The 17273-nt window shown below is 37.0% G+C and overlaps 1 protein-coding gene across 1 annotated transcript; it reads right to left on the bottom strand.

Moving 5' to 3' along the window:
* Positions 1–95: 95 nt before the first annotated feature.
* On the bottom strand, positions 96–14820 carry LOC103679189 (transmembrane protease serine 11B-like protein). The gene is made up of 10 exons (XM_008708708.2): positions 14792–14820; positions 11726–11841; positions 8828–8946; positions 8662–8729; positions 5781–5941; positions 5036–5074; positions 4339–4513; positions 3114–3373; positions 2504–2646; positions 96–1683 (listed from the first exon to the last, which is right to left on the bottom strand). The coding sequence occupies exons 1-10, from the start codon at positions 14818–14820 to the stop codon at positions 1522–1524; spliced, it is 1272 nt and encodes a 423-aa protein (XP_008706930.1). The 3' UTR covers positions 96–1521.
* Positions 14821–17273: the final 2453 nt, after the last annotated feature.

Genomic DNA, 17273 nt, shown 5'->3' with positions numbered 1-17273 from the left:
AAAGAAAATGTCATATTTATCATTTTTTCCATTGGAAAATATTACTATTTTTTAATAAAAATTCTGTGACTTATGTTAACATGTAATGAATGTAATGCTGTCATTCTTAGTGGATTAAATATTTTAGTTTTCAGTTTAGTTCTTAGTATGGTTAATATGAATAGATACAGGCTAAAAATAAACAAAGACTCTTTGAGGGTCTCAGTAATTTTGAAGACTGTAAAGGGATCCTAAGAGCTCAAAGTTTGAGAACCACTGATATAATCTGGGATCCAGGATATGGACTTGGCAAAGCTAGCACAGTAGACTAGCCACATTACTCTATCACTTAAAAATCCACAAATTTATCTGTTTTAAACAGAGTATAAGTGGACATGATGCTAATTGGCAGTACTTGATTTTTTTAAAATAGTCAATAAAACTGTATATAAAACAACTGCCTTTACTTTGCTTCTCCTCATCCAGAAGACGAGCGACCACCTGACGAAACTTCTCGGGCTGGCAGGCCTCAACCCTGGTTGGGCTAGCCTCATCCTCAGGAGGGCCTGGGAACCTCCTGCTTCTAGTTATGAGGGACCTACCCGCTGCATCCCCCGTTGGCCTGCCAGAGCCTCTCTCCAGCCTGAAGGTAGCTTTTTAACTACCTTTTGCCTTCTCTCAACCCATGGACCAAGTGGAAACCATAACAGAAAAAGAGAAAAAGCCACCTGCAAAAGACCATTAAGAAAAAAAAAAAAAGCACAAAATAAAACAAGAAAACCACACACACATAAAAAGAAAAAAATTTGTCATTGTACAAAGACAGCGTGCTTTCAAATTTGTTTTAATTAAAATACCTATGACATCTTCATGGTTCATAGCTACTTTTTATATGTGTTACAAGTGAAGGATTTCCACAAAAACCTGTATCAACACTGAAGAATTAATGTACCTGGTTTCTGTAGGTGTAAAATGTTTTTTGCTGTGTTTTGCTGATGGTGAAATTACTTCACGATGATTTCAAGAGTTGACCAAGATCCTCGTACAAATAAGAGACTCTAATTCAGTGCCTAATTCTGTCCAGAGTCGGTTTACAACCATACCCTTTCCTCAAATGCTATGAATGAAAGCAGATAGAGCATGTTCCAACCCAACCCTCAGAAAGCGATGGTTCCAGTTTCTCACAGCGCTGCCAGGTAACTTGCAATGGAAAAGGACATACTTCACAATTCCAGGAAGTCTGAATGACTAAAACCAAAAGTATACTATGGTAAGACAGCCATGATATGGGTTCATGCAATAGAGAAATAGTAATGGTCCTATTTTGATAGGAGCGCTTTCTTTGCTTAGGCCTTTTTGACTTAACGTGAGACTTGTTGTTTCGTAAGTCTGCTTAAAATTAAAGTTCATAAATATTCCCTCAGGACCACAGTTCATTCAAAACAGCCGTTGTACACGCTAATTTTAAATGCATGCTAAATAAGGTTGGGAGTAACCTTAGGTAAAAATGACTTCAGAGAGTTGCTACAAGATGGTTTTCTCTTAGATACCAGTCTGGGAGGCAATCCAGTTGCGGTAGGCAGTCACTCGCATATAGACACCTGGCTTATTGACTTCACCACATTTTTCTCCCCAGCTCACTATTCCAACAAGGTACCAAATATTTCGAGAATTGGGATGAACTAGTGGTCCTCCAGAGTCACCCTAAATAAAACAAAGAATATTAGTCATTATGAGAATTAACTTTCAGATACTTTACTAAGTGATAAGCCCAGATGAAGTTTGTGATTCATGCTTCATACAAACTATAGGAAAATGTATGGTGTAAATCCCTGTATCATCCTTAACCCCACCTTTGGCTGGAATATATTCTCTGGGGCTCTTTGGTGTTGACTTGAACCTTGAAGGCATGAACTGATAAGATACAAGGTCTAGTTCTATGAGAAAGCTTTTGGGAAACAAATATTATAGATGTACTTAGATAGAGAACAAGGCTTCATATCTGAGAAAAGTAGCCAGAACCTAGCCATGAGGAGGCTAAGAAGGTAAGAGAAATGGCTGGAAGTGGTGAAAATTCTTTGAGACTGGTCCTTTACTAAATATGGTTCAGATTACAGACTGTAATGCTAGACTACCTTGTTTGTGTGCCAGCTCTTCCGCTCACTAGCTACGGCTCTCGTGCAAATCACTTGACCTTCCTCTGACTCAGTTTTCTCATCTGTAAAATGATAACGAGAGTATCTACATCACAAGGCTGTGATGAGGATTAAATTAATTGTTTGTAAAAGACTTCAATCAGTGCGTGGCTCAGAGTAAGTCCAACTTAAGTGTTCGTTAAACACTTATAGACATATGTTGCACGTAGCGGAGAATTACTTTAGCACCAAAGCTGGAGGCAGTTTAACGGACTTGTCAAAGTGAAAAATAACTGAAGCATAGAATTGTGTCCATATTGATGATTTTCATAAAATAACAGCAGTTATTTATACACTATGCGGTCAATATGACTAGTGTCCAGACTTACCTGGCAGGCATCTATATTTCCTTCCAAGTACCCAGCACATAGCATTGTGTCTGATACCAAACCATCATATCCTTCCCTAGCATTACAAGTGTTTGTGTCAATAATCTTGACAGGTGCCTTCTGAAGTACGTCTGGGTATTTCCCTAAAGGAAGTAAACATTACCAGTAAAAGAGCTGCTCTGAAACAGAGCAGGATGGAAACATTGTTTTGTCCTCTGTACATAAAACCTACATTTGACTCTTGCCTATTCTTAAGATTAAAAAGCCCACTCAGTTCTCTCACTCAAATCAATGAAACAAAAAACTTCAAAGAATAATTTGAAATCTTTTAAAAGCTGCCTTTCTATGCCCTTTTCTCTCTTTTTACATCTTTGAACCAGAACTTTCTCAATTAGTTATTCCAGGTTGGGGAGTTTGTACAACCAATTTGTCTCCACAGAACATTCCAAACCAAGGATTTGCAAAGCCATAACTCCATATGCATCGTCTCCTGAGACGTTGCCTGGGAGAACTAGGCATCCTGAAGTAAATGACGTCTTTGCACCTAGGTCACCATTTTTTCTTGCTGCTTTTGTACTCAAATTCTATGTTAAGCCTTCACTGAACTTACCATTATATGAAAATGCTCCCCATCCTGTAACAACAACTCCTTCACCTGGTGGAAAAACCTGTGTGGCTTCAGGAAGACAAACTCGATGTACATCATTCTGAAATAAGACTTTTTCAGTGAGCTTTATAACCGCAATATCATCATGATGTTCACCCTGGATGTAGTCTTCATGAATAATAATTTGTTGAACATAACGTTGCATATAGGGGGGATTTACTGTGGTGCCAAAGCTGACAGTATAGTTTTTTGGATTGTTTGTCCTAAAGAAACAAAAATTATGTATTTTGTATTTATTTCAAAACAATAGAAATACAGCCTGCACCAACTGTACTCTTTTCATGACATTAATATTCCTTTGCTGTATAGCTCAGTAGTAGTGATAGTCTGATTTTTAAAATTCATTTAAAAAATCTTGTTTGAGGGGTGCCTGGGTGGCTCAGTCGTTAAGCGTCTGCCTTCAGCTCAGGGCGTGATCCCGGAGTCCTGGGATCGAGCCCCACATCAGTCTCCTCTGCTGGGAGCCTGCTTCTTCCTGTCCCACTCCCCCTGCTTGTGTTCCCTCTCTCGCTGGCTGTCTCTCTCTCTCTGTCAAAAAAACAAATAAAATCTTTTAAAAAAAATAAAAAATCTTGTTTGAGTCCCTATACCATACATTATGTAAAGCAATGGGAACATAGAAATAAAAATTAATAGCTATACCTTCAAGAGACTTAAATCTAATGAAAGATGGGCATAAACACAGACAGTTATAATTGCTTAAGTGCTTTGCATAGAATTAGTGGGACAACAAGGCAGGTGGACTTAAATCTGCATGCCCCAGGGAAGAGATTTCTTAGGGAAAGTAGCATTTTGGGTAAGATTGTAGAGGTGAGGCATAGTTGCCTAAAAGATAAAGAGAAGGGGACAGGGAGGTGCAGAGGGGAAGGGAGGTACGAAACGGGGTGATGTGTTTTAGCAACTATGAGTAGTTAGGGATATCTGGAGTATAAAGTTATGAGAAGTAAGAATCATGTGAGACAAAAATGTAGTATCAAGAATGAATGACTCTTTGCATTCTTATAGGTGATGCAGAACAATTTTAGATTGCCTTCCTATATAATTTGTCTTCCAAACCAGGACACTCGTGATGAGAGTGCTACTGGTAATGAAGCTGGGAAAACAGGTGAGAACTGGAACTGTCCAGGGTCTTTGGTTTCCCTAGCCTTGGGCAACATGATGAACTTACCTTTGAAAGCAGTGAGCTGCAGTCACCAGGTATCTTTCACTGATCAAAGATGCCCCACAGTGGTGTTGGCCATTCTTTTTGAGCGTTGCTTGCCATGGCCATTCTCCTTTCTGAGCATTGGAACCTCCTCTGATTCTATCATACGTAGCTGACATCCTTGCTCGTGTCCCACAGCCTGTCAGAGTCAGTTTTGTTCCATTGAGAGTAGGAAGGTAATGTTTATTTGATTATAAAGCAGAGAGTGAGCTGGGTTATTCTTGTGTGGTTCTATCTGACAATATCTTGCACTGAAGGGGACAGGTTGTAATTTGCACAGGAATCACTAGCAGCCCCTGGATCACTTCCATACCCAGCACAGTACCGCCAAGATTCTTCAGCACTTGGAGAATATGAGAACTGTGGGAGGCAGATAAAGCCACGGTTAAGTCCATGGGCTCTGCAGCCCTGGTTTGAATTCTGACCATACCGTTCACAAGCTGGATCAACTTGGGTAGATTATTTCACTTCTTTGTGCTTCAGTTTCCCCATCTCTCAAATGGGATGATAATAATGATATCTATCTTTACGAAAGTTGTGAGGATTAAATGATTTGTATGTAAAGTACCTAATTAGAATTGTGCCTAACTAACAGCAACAAATCTTGACCGCTATGTCTCAGATCATCTCGCACATTTAATTAAGAAGTATCTGAACTTACGGTTGTTGATAATCTTTTCGGCATCAACCTTACTGATTTCTGAAATAGAACAAAAAGCTCATGGTCAATATAATACCTAGCATTAATCCATTGACCCTGGGTACAATGAAGTAAGATGCTAGATTCAGCAGAGCAGGAGGGTCCAGAAATAATTTTGAATCTCAGGATAAAATGTCAGTAAAAAGGAGAGAATATTGACTTATTTGAATTGCTCTTTTACTATATGTGAAAGTATGACATGGAAATACCGCCTCCATAGTTCCACATGAGAGACTTCTTTTTTATTTAATTGGAACTGTATTCTTTATCATCTTAGGTGGAAAATTACCAGTATCTTTTCTTAGAAGAACAGGAAGACTCGCAAGTGAAGCTGATTCCTGTCAGTACACAAAAATAACTTTTAAAAAGTGACCTGTCTTGTAACGGCAGATTGCATGCTATTTTTGAATGTTATAGGAGTTCATGAAAAAATACACAACACACACCATTACTTTTAAGGCTGTTCAAAATTTTACTATTTGCTTTATAATGAGAAGCAGTTTTCCCCCAGAACTGCTTTCAGTTATTGCATTATGATTTGATTATTATGTTCTCAATAATAAAGAACATAAATTCTTACTCTGATATAAAATAATGACATATTCATTTAAAAAACTGAGTATCAGCTTTGTGCATGATACTTGTGATATATGTCAGAAATAAAAAGATGAGAGTAACACTGCTCCTATTTAATACATAAGCTTACCCGTGAGCCTAAGAGAATTAGGATCTGTAGTCAGAGAGCCTGTATGGTTCCTCAGCATCTGACGTAAGATGCTTTCAATTCTTCTTCTTGTGTTTTCCTTCATTGATCTGGAAGCCTTGAATACTAGCCATATATGTGCAGTGACATTGTTGTTATGAGGGCTGGAAAAGAGATAAATATGTTTCTACAAGATAAACATATTTCATATGTTGCTAAAAAATAGCATTTCCTTCCTCATTCCCTGATCTTTCATATTTTTATTTCTTCTGACTTTTGTGGGTTTGTGTAGTAATTTCACTTCTGGTTAATCACAGGAGCATCCATCTGCTTACATTTATTTGGTGACAGTAAGCATGCAGCTATAGTATTCATCTTAGAGGACAGGTATTTCTATAAATCTGAAAAATAGGAAAGGCCTGAAGCACAGGGTAGAAGTGCCACATAAGAGGGATCGAGCCCTGCATCAGGCTCTGTGCTTTGTGCGGTGTCTGAGGCTTGGGATTCTCTCTCCTTCTCCCTCTGTCCCTTCCACTCATGCTCTCTCTCTCTCTCTCTCTAAAATGAGTAAATAAGTAAGTAAATAAGTAAATAAATAAATAAATAAATATTTTTTTAAGAAAAGAAGTACCATGTAAGAACTGGGCTCACTTATTCATGTGTTCACCAGTCATTCATTGAGCAACTGCTATAAACAAGTGGCTGGAATAGGTGCTACTAGGTGATGCAAGGGTGACTAACACATGGTTCCTACCCTCCAGGAATTTGAGATTTCTAGGAGATAAGACATGTATACAAATTACTACAATAAATTAGGCAGAAGTGATGATATTTATTTTATCTTATCTGCAAATAGAAGAAGGGTAAGTCATTTTTTACTTAAAGAAGCAGAGAAATTTTCATGCAAGAGGTGACATGTACACTGGACCTTAAAGTATTTTTATCACGACTTCATTATCAAGCAAAAAATTTCATCAGGCAGAGAAAAGGAAGAGTACTACTCCAGAATAACTGAAGAGCAATAATTAGCATTTACGGGGCATCCGCTGTGTTCTGGACATCTGCTGTATTTTCACATTTATTATCACACTTAAACTTCATAACAACCCTGCAACATAGGTGTTATTATCTTCATTTTATAGACAGGGAAAAATGGAAGCTCTGGGAGGCTACCTAATCCGTTTAAGATTACACAGCTGCTAAACTCAGACCAGATTCAGGACAATTGACTCTATAACCCAGGAATTTTTTTTTAAAGATTTTATTTATTTATTTGACAGAGACAGCCAGCGAGGGAGGGAACACAAGCAGGGGGAGTGGGAGAGGAAGAAGCAGGTTCCTGGCAGAGGAGCCTGATGTGGGGCTCCATCCCAGAATGCTGGGACCACGCCCTGAGCAGAAGGCTGACGCTTAACGACTGCGCCACTGAAGCGCCCAAGGATTTTCATACTGTACTGTCTCTTTATACCCAGTCACGGAGACAACAATGTCTAGGAGTTTGGGCTTAGATGGAGGAGGACTTTTAATGCTCGTCAAGGGGTAGTAGTAAAGACAAGTTGTTGAATAAAACCATGCTTCAGGAAGATAAACCTGACTGTGGTGTTCAGGAAAGATTGGTTTGGAATTCAGGAAGGGCGTGAGCAACCTAAGAGGCTGACAAACGGACATGTAGGAATTGTCAAGCAGCTTTGAGGCTAGCATCTGAAGTGTCACTTTTATGCTCTGGCTCTTCCTGACAGATGACTAATCTTTTGGCATATAAATCAGTAACCAGTGCTAGGAAACACTTAGCACACACAGGTTTGATTATCATAGGAGGGTGTACCAAAATGAAAACCTCTGTCCTACAGCCTCTCCATCACTTCCTTTGGGCTCCCACTTCCTATAGATACCTAAAGTTACATGCATGTGAAAACAAAGCAGAATCTCCAGTGGTTGCAATTATCTCTGAAAGGTACCTGGGCCCTTCAATTTTAGCCTCCCATCCCTTTCCAATATTAAAATCAACCCTCAAGGTTAATTTTAATTGAGATCTTGATGTATCCTGCAATTTCAGGAGTCCCATGAGTTCCAGGAGCAGGGGAAGAAGGGAAGACATATAGTATGGAGGCATTATTGAAGATAAAAGCAAAAAATTGCCTTCACTGGAAATGTGTTTATTTGCAAATCTTTTCATACATATCTTCTTTGATTCTGAGTCCAGTTTTGTGAGAGAGTCAGCAAGGGTGCTATTATCAGTATTTCACGGATATGTGAGCAGACTCAAAGCGATATAGTAACTCACCGAAGGCTCTGGGGTTACTAAGTGGCAAAGGCTGGGCTTAGGTTGACTAATTCCAGTTCTTGAGCTCCCCTGCTATTCCATGCTACTCTAAACCCATATGCAGAGGACACATAGTCTATTTTACTTACAGACTAGAAGGACCTCCTTGTCATCAAAACTCGATGTAGATATGCTCTTTTCTACCCTGTAAGAACTCTTTTCTACCCTGTAAGTTCCACAAGGTATTTAGCTGACTTGCAAGTAGAAAGACATGAGAAAACAGGGTCTGTATTACTACTGCTAAAATGTTAGACCATCAAACTTTGGTCAAAGGGATCATCTGCTATTTGCTGGACATAAAAACTTAAGAAACTTGAGTGATGAGGCATTTAATGAATAATAAATTCTCAATAGATCTAATGAATAAAACTAGATAGCCCAATCTTTGCTTTGGTTTTATACTGAACAATTATTCTGACATTAAGCTTAGAGTGATACTGTTTATTAGTAATTTATTGACTAATGACTATAACATTTCAAAATTCTTTTTACAGAGGTACTTGAAATATGTATGTATGACTGGGTTGATCCCTTTTTTAACTGCTATTATTAGTTACTTACACCAGTGTGATGACTTGAGAATTGATATATTGTCTGTAAATGCTAGAACTTTGAAACGCATCAACCATCTGTTAAAGAGAACATACAGTCAAACATCAAATTCCAATAATATATTTCTATTTCAGAGAACTAACAATGAAATCAATATAGGAAAATACTAATTTACCTTAGTCTCAAGAATTTTGCTAAGATAGTTATTCTCCAGTGATGTCTCTCTTTGGTAATTTCCGTTATATGGGATATCCAACACTTTAAAGCTACCTTGGTAATAGTAGATTGTGTTTTCTGTGAGATAAAAACATGATCAAAGAATTATTTAAGTAAAATGGATTTCAAATGCAAATATAGATTACATAGTAATACCAACTAGTAAATTTCATGCTCATATTCAACATTGATAAAGCCTGTGAATCTTTCTGGCACAGTTGATTAGATACCCTGGGCATTGTGAAAAGTATTTTGACCCATAATGCAGCAGATAAAGATATAGACAAAAGTAAGAAAGAAGAGTAATATCTTGATTGGGACAGATTAGATCATATACTATAAATGAGATTTCTGTCCCATAATCATCAAACTATGTGTAAAAATAGTTGCCATTTATTATGTACCATGGGAAGATGCTTTATAAAACACATATAAAGTATACCCTTTTTTTCCCCAGGAGAAATGTGGTCTCAGAGATATTCAGAAATTTAGCCAATATCATATGGCTACTAAGAGCCAAGGATCAAATTTGATTTGACTACAAAGTCCACGCCTAATCCTTATATTTCCTTCCCAAATTTTCATAGATACTAACCCATTTCGTATATGATACATCTTACCTCTAATATGTGATCGATATTAAGCTGTTATATAGCACCTAACATATAGCAAACACTAGATACTATTTTGCACTGTGATCATTGCCTTTGAGGACTATGTGATAGAAGAGACAGGCTCAATATGGAAGAAATCATTACATGAGGTAATAATAAGGATATAACTAAATGATAACGTTAATTGTTTAACTACAGTTTCTATTTGAAAGCAGGAAAGGAAAGGAAAGCATCATAATTAAAATAAAATATGACTGAACTATTATAAATGTGGTGAAAATATTTTACAGTGAGAAAGGTGATAAAAAAAAGAAGTCAGAAAATTCTAAAGAAAATGCTGGAAATGGGTTGTTTATGAATAATAGTTTGTGAACCAACATTGTTAATTGTAGTTAGTCTGTCTGGGGGTCATGGATCTTTTCCTATAGAGACCAAACTTTGCAATGGTTGGTTATTAGACTTTACCATAAGTAGTAAAAAAATACATCTTGAAATTATTCAACTTTCTTTTTTATAATTCAGTGTTCACAGTGCATCCTTCAGTTTTTTATTTAGATTCCTAAATATTTCTACCTATTATGATAATCAGGCTGCCATGAATATTCCTCAATATAAACTAATAAATTGACAAAATACAAACTTTTTATTACTACTGCACGGGGCACTTTTCCCAGAGCCAGTGGATAAACTAAAATTTTACGTCTAAGACATTTAAGACTAAGAAACCACACCCTAGAACAAGGAATCAAGTATTAATTTAATTCTATGCAGCAATCCTAATGGCCACAGAGATGGCTCACTATGCTGAGGTCGCTGTGAAACCAGTCCTCTGTTGGTGCCTCGTGAAATGAAAACAACCCCTTGGGGATGAGATATCCATAAGGCACACCTGCACCTTATAATTAACATTCCCATTTCTCTAAGTGGTTCAAATGACAATACTAATTGAGAAAGATGGATAAGGGACAGAAAGAAAGAATTGTTTTATGACTTTTCCATGACTTAGAACTTATTTCTGTGAAGACAACTTACAACTTACACACACCATGCACATACACACACACACACACACACACACACACACACGTTTTTGTTTCTGTACAGGGAGTGTTCTGGAGTGCAGTAACAGAGCTTAAGCATGAATTATGGAAACATGTCTGTTTAAATTTGACAGAGTAAAAGCACTTTTTTTACATTCTCCTTCTTCTAAGTTTTTAAAAAGACCAAAAGACAGGGGGAAAGGGCTCATTTCCAAGGAAACAAAAGAAAACCACAACTCCAGACTAAAAACTATGAAGCAAATATTCCCCCAAATGTGAAATATACACTAGGGTGAAGAATGATACAGAACAGAGATACATCTCTTCACAAGTTGGGTCAAATGAAGGTCTTTCTAAAAGTTCTCAATGATTCTATGATTAGAGTAATGAGACTTCAGGGTCCAGAAGAAAGACAAGAAATATTTCCATAGAGCCATATTTTGACCCTGCAGAATGACAGCAGTGAAAATAAAAGTGAAACCATACTAATGTGCCATTTTTTGGTATGTGTTCTAATCCCCCAGCTGAGGCAACTTGCTAGAGGTAAGTTGGGATGAACATGGGAGGGAAATCAGGATCACTATATCATGATTCAGAGTCTGTAAATTAAGGTGCTTTCCTAAGGCTACCCCAGCTACTTGTGTTAAAAACTAAAGATAAGTGTTCCATAGGGTTAAAAAATAAACTGGATAAGAGAATATTTGAGATAAGTCAAAATATAAGTTGCAAACTCCCACCCCCCAGGTTTACTTTTCACAGTATTCTTTAGAAATCATCTAGTAATTATGATTACAAACCAGAATGAAGTGTCATAAACGTTGACAATATAAAAAGAATATTGCTAACAAACCACTGGGAAGTTGGGAGAAAAATGAGAATTATAAGTATATGCTGATTTTCTTGTCTTAATATTTTAATTCTAAAGTCATATAATATCATCTTGGTATTACTTTTTATGCCTGTCAGTTATCTATCTGTGCATTCATGTTTCTATATTGTATACATTCCTTTACTTGTGTATATTCAAAAGATGTCTACAATAGAATGCTTGGTAAATGCGTATTTCTAGGATCTTGGGTCATTGATGGCCATTTTAAAGGAAGATAGATAATTTATTGTTTGAGATTATCTCTTTGTCTTTGGTAGAAATGGAAATAAAGTTGACAGCAAACTGAAATAAATAAAAATGTATTCATTACCTACCTACTGCCAGAAAATGAACCAGGAGACCAATAGTTACTCCCAGGATTGCCAACACTCCAAACACAATGAGGGCAATCATCCATAGTGGAAAAGATGGACGGGAAGCTGTGACTGGTCTGCAAGTAAAGGATATAAATATAAAAGGTATATCAGAAATAAATCACAGTCATTCTAAATCCTTATTTCTTTACTCTTGCTTACCCCCAGAAGCTCAATTTAGGCATCATAGTAGCAATAGGTATATAAGGAAAGGAAAGGAAAGAAAAAGAAAGGAAGAAAGGAAGGAAGAAGGAGGGGAAGGAAGAGAAAGAAGGAAAGAAGTTTAAAATCAATTGTAGAGAAGCATGCTGTGTTCAGCCTACAGTAAATTAGGTATTTTCACCATGTTTCATTTAGACAACTAATAGGTATTGCTTAAACTGAAATAGGGATTTGGGGTAACTTTACAGATAAAGAGGCATGAGGAGACAGTATAGGAAGAGGGAACAACAAGCAGTGCTAAAAAAAATGGCCATAAATTCAGTTTTCTTGCAGTGAACTATGTGTCATGGATTGGCCAAAGATGAAACTGGACAGCATAATGGCTAATTTTAAGTGTCAGCTTTGGCTAGGCTATAGTGCCAAGCTGTTTGGTCAAACACAAGTCTACATGTTACTGTGAAAGTATTCTGTAGCTATAATAAACATTTATAATCAGTTGACTTAAAGATTCCCCTCTATAGGTAGATGGGCCTCATCCAATCAGTGAAGGACATAAGAGCTAAAACTGAGCTTTTCATGAGAAGAAGAAAAATTCTGCCTTGGGGGTAGAAATCCTGCCTGAGTTTCTAGCTTTATCAACCTTACTATTGTGTGAAGCAATTCCTTAAAATAAAATCTCTCTATCTTAGATACATATATCCCATATATTTATATGCCTATCTAGCTAGCTCCCTAGCTATCTATTGAGAGAGAAAAGGAGAGAAAGAGAGAGGGGAGGAGGAAAAGGAAATAGAGAGAGAAAGAGATATCTTACTGTTCCTGTTTCCCTGGAAAATCCGCATACAGAGGCAACAACAAGGTGTTGAGATTTTGTCTTAAATACTGAGGCTCCTCCAAGTGTGATTGGAGGACAGCCTTTATCAAAATCACCTGGGAGTGCGTACTACATATCCAGACTGTAGTATCCTACCTCAGATCTAGTGAATTCAAATTCCTGAAAGGGTCTGAGAATTTGCAGTTTAACACTCTTGGTGATGCAGATTTTTATTAAACTATATGCTATCTTCACGGCAAAATTGGAAAACTTTAATCCAGCCAGGCCTATCACCAGGGTTTTCAGATTAAAAGTGGCATTGAAGGAAGGCTGGGTGGCTCAGTAGGTGAACCATCTGCCTTCAGATCATGATTCCGGGTCCTGGGATGGAGCGCTGCATTGGGCTCCCTGCCCCACAGCAAACCCTGGCTCTCCGTCTCCCTCCGCCTCTCCCCCCTGCTCGTGCTTGCATGCTCTCCCTCTGTCTCTCTAGCGTGTTCCCTCTTAAATAAATAAATAAAATCTTTAAAAAAAAAAGAAAAAGAAAAAGGAAGTGGCATTCGAGGGCAGTATGTATGAGGTACTGGATCTCAGATAAAAATAAACTGAGTTGATGCTTTCAGGAGAACAAGTTTGTGTGTGTGTGTGTTTTTCATACATCTTCTGTTGATTTTTTTCCCATTCTCTTTGAAAACTATTTCATACTTCTTTTTTCCTCAAACCTCCAGCACCTTTTACCCCATCCTCAATCTTAGCTGATAACCTTACTTTCTGGTCCACTGAGAAAATTAAAGGCATCAGAAGAGAATACTTACAACTCCATCATCACATTTACAAACTTCTCACCTGTACCCCACACTCTGCTTTTTCTTCATGTTTCTGTAAATAAACTGTGCCCCTGTCTTAAGGCAACCCCTCCATCATCTCATCTCATTTTCCAACCTGCTTCTAATCTATGTTCCAGCCATTTCAAACTACTCAGAGTTCCATGGACAACCGAACTCCTTCACACCTCCTTGTCCTTGCACACTCTGGTTCTTCTGCCTAAAATGTCCGCCTCAAGTCTAGGCAGTGAGCTCCGACTAAGACTTTATTACTCAACTCTGTTATCTCCTCTTTGTTGAGGTCTTCCATGGCTAACCGGAATATGGATCTATACTGAGAGTATTTTGTATTTTTAATGGTAGTCTTTTCACCTCTACTCAAGGCCATGTTATGGTCTGGCCCATGTCATTAATTATTGCTGATACTGTTGTTGCTTTGTACCCAGGCCATATTGTGGGGTCTAGTACATTATAGGTAGGGTTTGTTGAAGTAGTGAATAAAGGATGCCAATGGGTATTGAGGACAACTAGATTATGAAGGATAAATAGATCAGAGGGATACAAACTATAGAAAGCTGTCAGTGCTAATCAGAAGAGTTTTTTTTTTGCTTTATGCAGTGGAAATGACTAACACGAGGACATGCAGAGGGTAGGAAGATGAATCTGCAGTCTGCATGATGATAGTTTAAAGGAGGGAGAAAAATGAGAGGAGGACCAATGAGCAAAGAGGCTAATAAAATCAGTGGGAATGGAGTGATGGCATCCTGGCTTGTGGTAGTAAGAAAAGAAGCAAAGTGATGCATTGAGTAGAATATTTGTCAGAACTTGGCAATTAATTAGCTATCTTGGTAAAGGATAGGGACATGTCAAAGAGAACACAAGTTTTATCTTGAGAAGAATGAAGTCTAGGAGAGGTAACTTGGGGGGAAAATGATAAATATTTTATATCTGGAATTTAAGAGACATTTAAATTTCCAGTACACAAATGGAGATGTCAGACTGGTAGTTAACTGAGGCACCGTAGTTGGGGTTAACTTAGGAGTCATCCAAAAATGGAACAAACAAAGCTGTGAAACTGGATTAGTAAATTTAGTGCGTGTTATATAAAATATAACATATTTTATATAAAATATAAAATAGAGTACAAATTTGATATTTCTCTTTCTGAGGCAAACATTTGTTTCCATTCTAACTACAATGAATTTATCTCAATTTTTTCATGCTTACCTGATTTTCACAGTCTCGTTGTTTGACATCACTCAAAAGACTTAAATTGTCAGCATGTTTCTTAACTATAAAATTTTAAATCTTGTCCACCTTTCAGCGACGGGTAAGCACTTACCTCATCTCCTAGGCATTCTGCTCCACCAAGACTACTTTGCTGACCTCTTGGTTCTCTACCTTTGCTCCACACCCTTCCCTTACTTTTCTGTCTCCCATAAATTGTCATTGATTACTTTTCTTTTCCTAGGAGTCTCTTAACTGGGGATATATTTATACATTTCTTGTTTTGTCCAGTTTTATTTTTAAATTTTTACCTCAGGACAGGACTTCATATAGATTTGGGTATTTTTTTTTTCTTTTATCTTTACAATTTGTTTTAGAACTGGTATTCTTATAAGAACAGACATAAATCTAAATCTATTAAAATGTGATCAAATAAGATATCTTAGAATTCATCCAGACACTATGGCTAGAAAGAAGATTGCAATAACTTCCTAATTTTCATTTGTCTTTCATTGAAAATACTGTAGAATTTTATAGTTACATTCCCTACCCTCTTTTTCCATTTTGATTTTTGTTTGTCACCAGCTCAGATGTTTCTCTCAGATGCAGCTACCTTCAACTGATAACCTAAAGATCTTACACACCACTACACAGATTAAATATCTGTTTAAAGATGACAGACTTCCCACACAGAAAAATCACTCAACTAGTTAGCCAATATTTCTGGTACTCCATACTATAAATTCTTCCGAAAAATCACATAAGGGGGATTACTGGAAGAGGAAATAGAATATCAATTGTACCTTGCCATAAAAAAATGAAAACAAAAAACAACAAACTCCTGGCGATGAAATCTCAATGCCACCTTGGCAAGGATCTAAAACACCACTTTCTCCTGAGACTTTTTCCAATCTGTCCTAGAGAACTACTCTAAGAAAACAATTGAAATTGATAAAATACGGCATTGAAGTCTTTACTTCTACTTCTAGTGTAGCTTTTCTTCCTCTTGGCTATTCATTATTCAGGCACCCAAATACAACCACAGGATTGACTAAGGTCTCCTCAGAAGTACCTGCAGAAACAACCATGTTTCCAAATTCGTCCAGATTCTTCTGGCCAGATTAATGCCTTAGTCTGTGAAGTTAACCACTAAATTATGGCTTGAATCTTTCCTAGGTAACTAGGTGTACTTGGACACAATGGACTAATCCTTTGAAATCTTTCAGGTAAAGACTTTACACAAGTGTCAAAATGTTGAAGGAGAAGAAGGTGCCCTATTTTTTAAAAAAAAAAGCACATCTATCCAGCATAAAAGTGATGTCTGTCTTATAGGCAAAACAACAACGAAATAATCATGCTGTTTACTTTCCACTTACTAAATGTGTGTGATCACCCTTTCCTTTACTGATAGATCGGAGATGTGGCTAATAAGAAAACATCAGAGTTACGAATGATATGACGTATCTAAAAAAGAATTTGCACAACAGTAAATTATTTACTTTAGTTCAAAAAAATGTTCTTGGTATATTCCATCACAGTGAGTGTGCTCTTTCTAGTCACATTTTATATGAATATTGATTTGTAAATTATATATATATATGTGTGTGTATGTCTTAAAGGGCTAAAAAATTGACTAAAGGTGCAAATTTTTGAAGAAACATTTGTGTAAAGCATGCATTTATATTTTGTATTTATCTAAACATTAAATATTTTATAATTAGGTTCACTTTATTTTGCTATATTTTGATGAAAACGTCTTGTAAGATGAAAGTATTTTTTTAAATGGCATCATGAATGCCTTTGGCTCAGGTCATGATCTCGGGGTCTTGGATGGAGCCCTGCACCAGGCTCCCTGCTCACTGGGGAGTCTGTTTCTCCCTCTCCCTCTGCCCCACACCCTAGTGGTACTTCTCTGCTTCTCTGTCTCAAAAAAATATATAAAACCTTTAAAAAATATAAATAAATAAAATGACATTAAAAATCACTTTCACTTAACATGGTAATTACCTAGTTAGATACTTTAAAAATAAGTAGCACATGTCTATACATGATTCTCTTCTAGTTCATGAATAATTTTTCAGATAAAAATACATGGTTTATAAATGATTCTATAAAGAACACCTATGAAGCAATGGTGCTATGAGATTCAAGACAGTATTTATTAAAGCAGTTTAGAAAGCACTAGATATTAAACAAATACAAAGGAGTCATCATCATCATCACCACCTATAACAATTTAACATTTGATTTATGAGAGAAATTTTCCCTCTGCTTCTTCCTTTGTACTTGACAACAGTCACACGTTTTTCATTCACAGGATGTTAAGCTGCTTTTCACCCTTCTGAAACATTCTCCAAAGCATGACATAAAACTACAGATTCCAGACACAAATGCACGTGTGTTACAGGGGTGTCTCCATGCAGAACGTGCAAAATGCTGTAGAAAAAATTACAAACCCCCTCTTAACTCAGTTATTTTACTG

The sequence above is a fragment of the Ursus maritimus genome, unplaced genomic scaffold, assembly GCF_017311325.1.
Source record: "Ursus maritimus isolate PB19 unplaced genomic scaffold, ASM1731132v1 scaffold_8, whole genome shotgun sequence".
NCBI lineage: Eukaryota > Metazoa > Chordata > Mammalia > Carnivora > Ursidae > Ursus > Ursus maritimus.
The sequence above is the reverse complement of the archived record's forward strand: the minus strand, read 5'-3'. Positions and strand labels throughout refer to the sequence as shown.

What these genes read in the sequence shown, in the direction of transcription:
- LOC103679189 (XM_008708708.2), bottom strand. Translation starts at nt 14,820, where the DNA reads ATGTCAAACAACGAGACTGTGAAAATCAG. An exon ending in AACGAGACTGTGAAAATCAG is followed by an intron (nt 11,842 to 14,791) that starts GTAAGCATGAAA and finishes CTTTACTTGCAG; the next exon opens with ACCAGTCACAGCTTCCCGTC. An exon ending in GGGAGCATTTTCATATAATG is followed by an intron (nt 2,647 to 3,113) that starts GTAAGTTCAGTG and finishes TACTTCCTTTAG; the next exon opens with GGAAATACCCAGACGTACTT.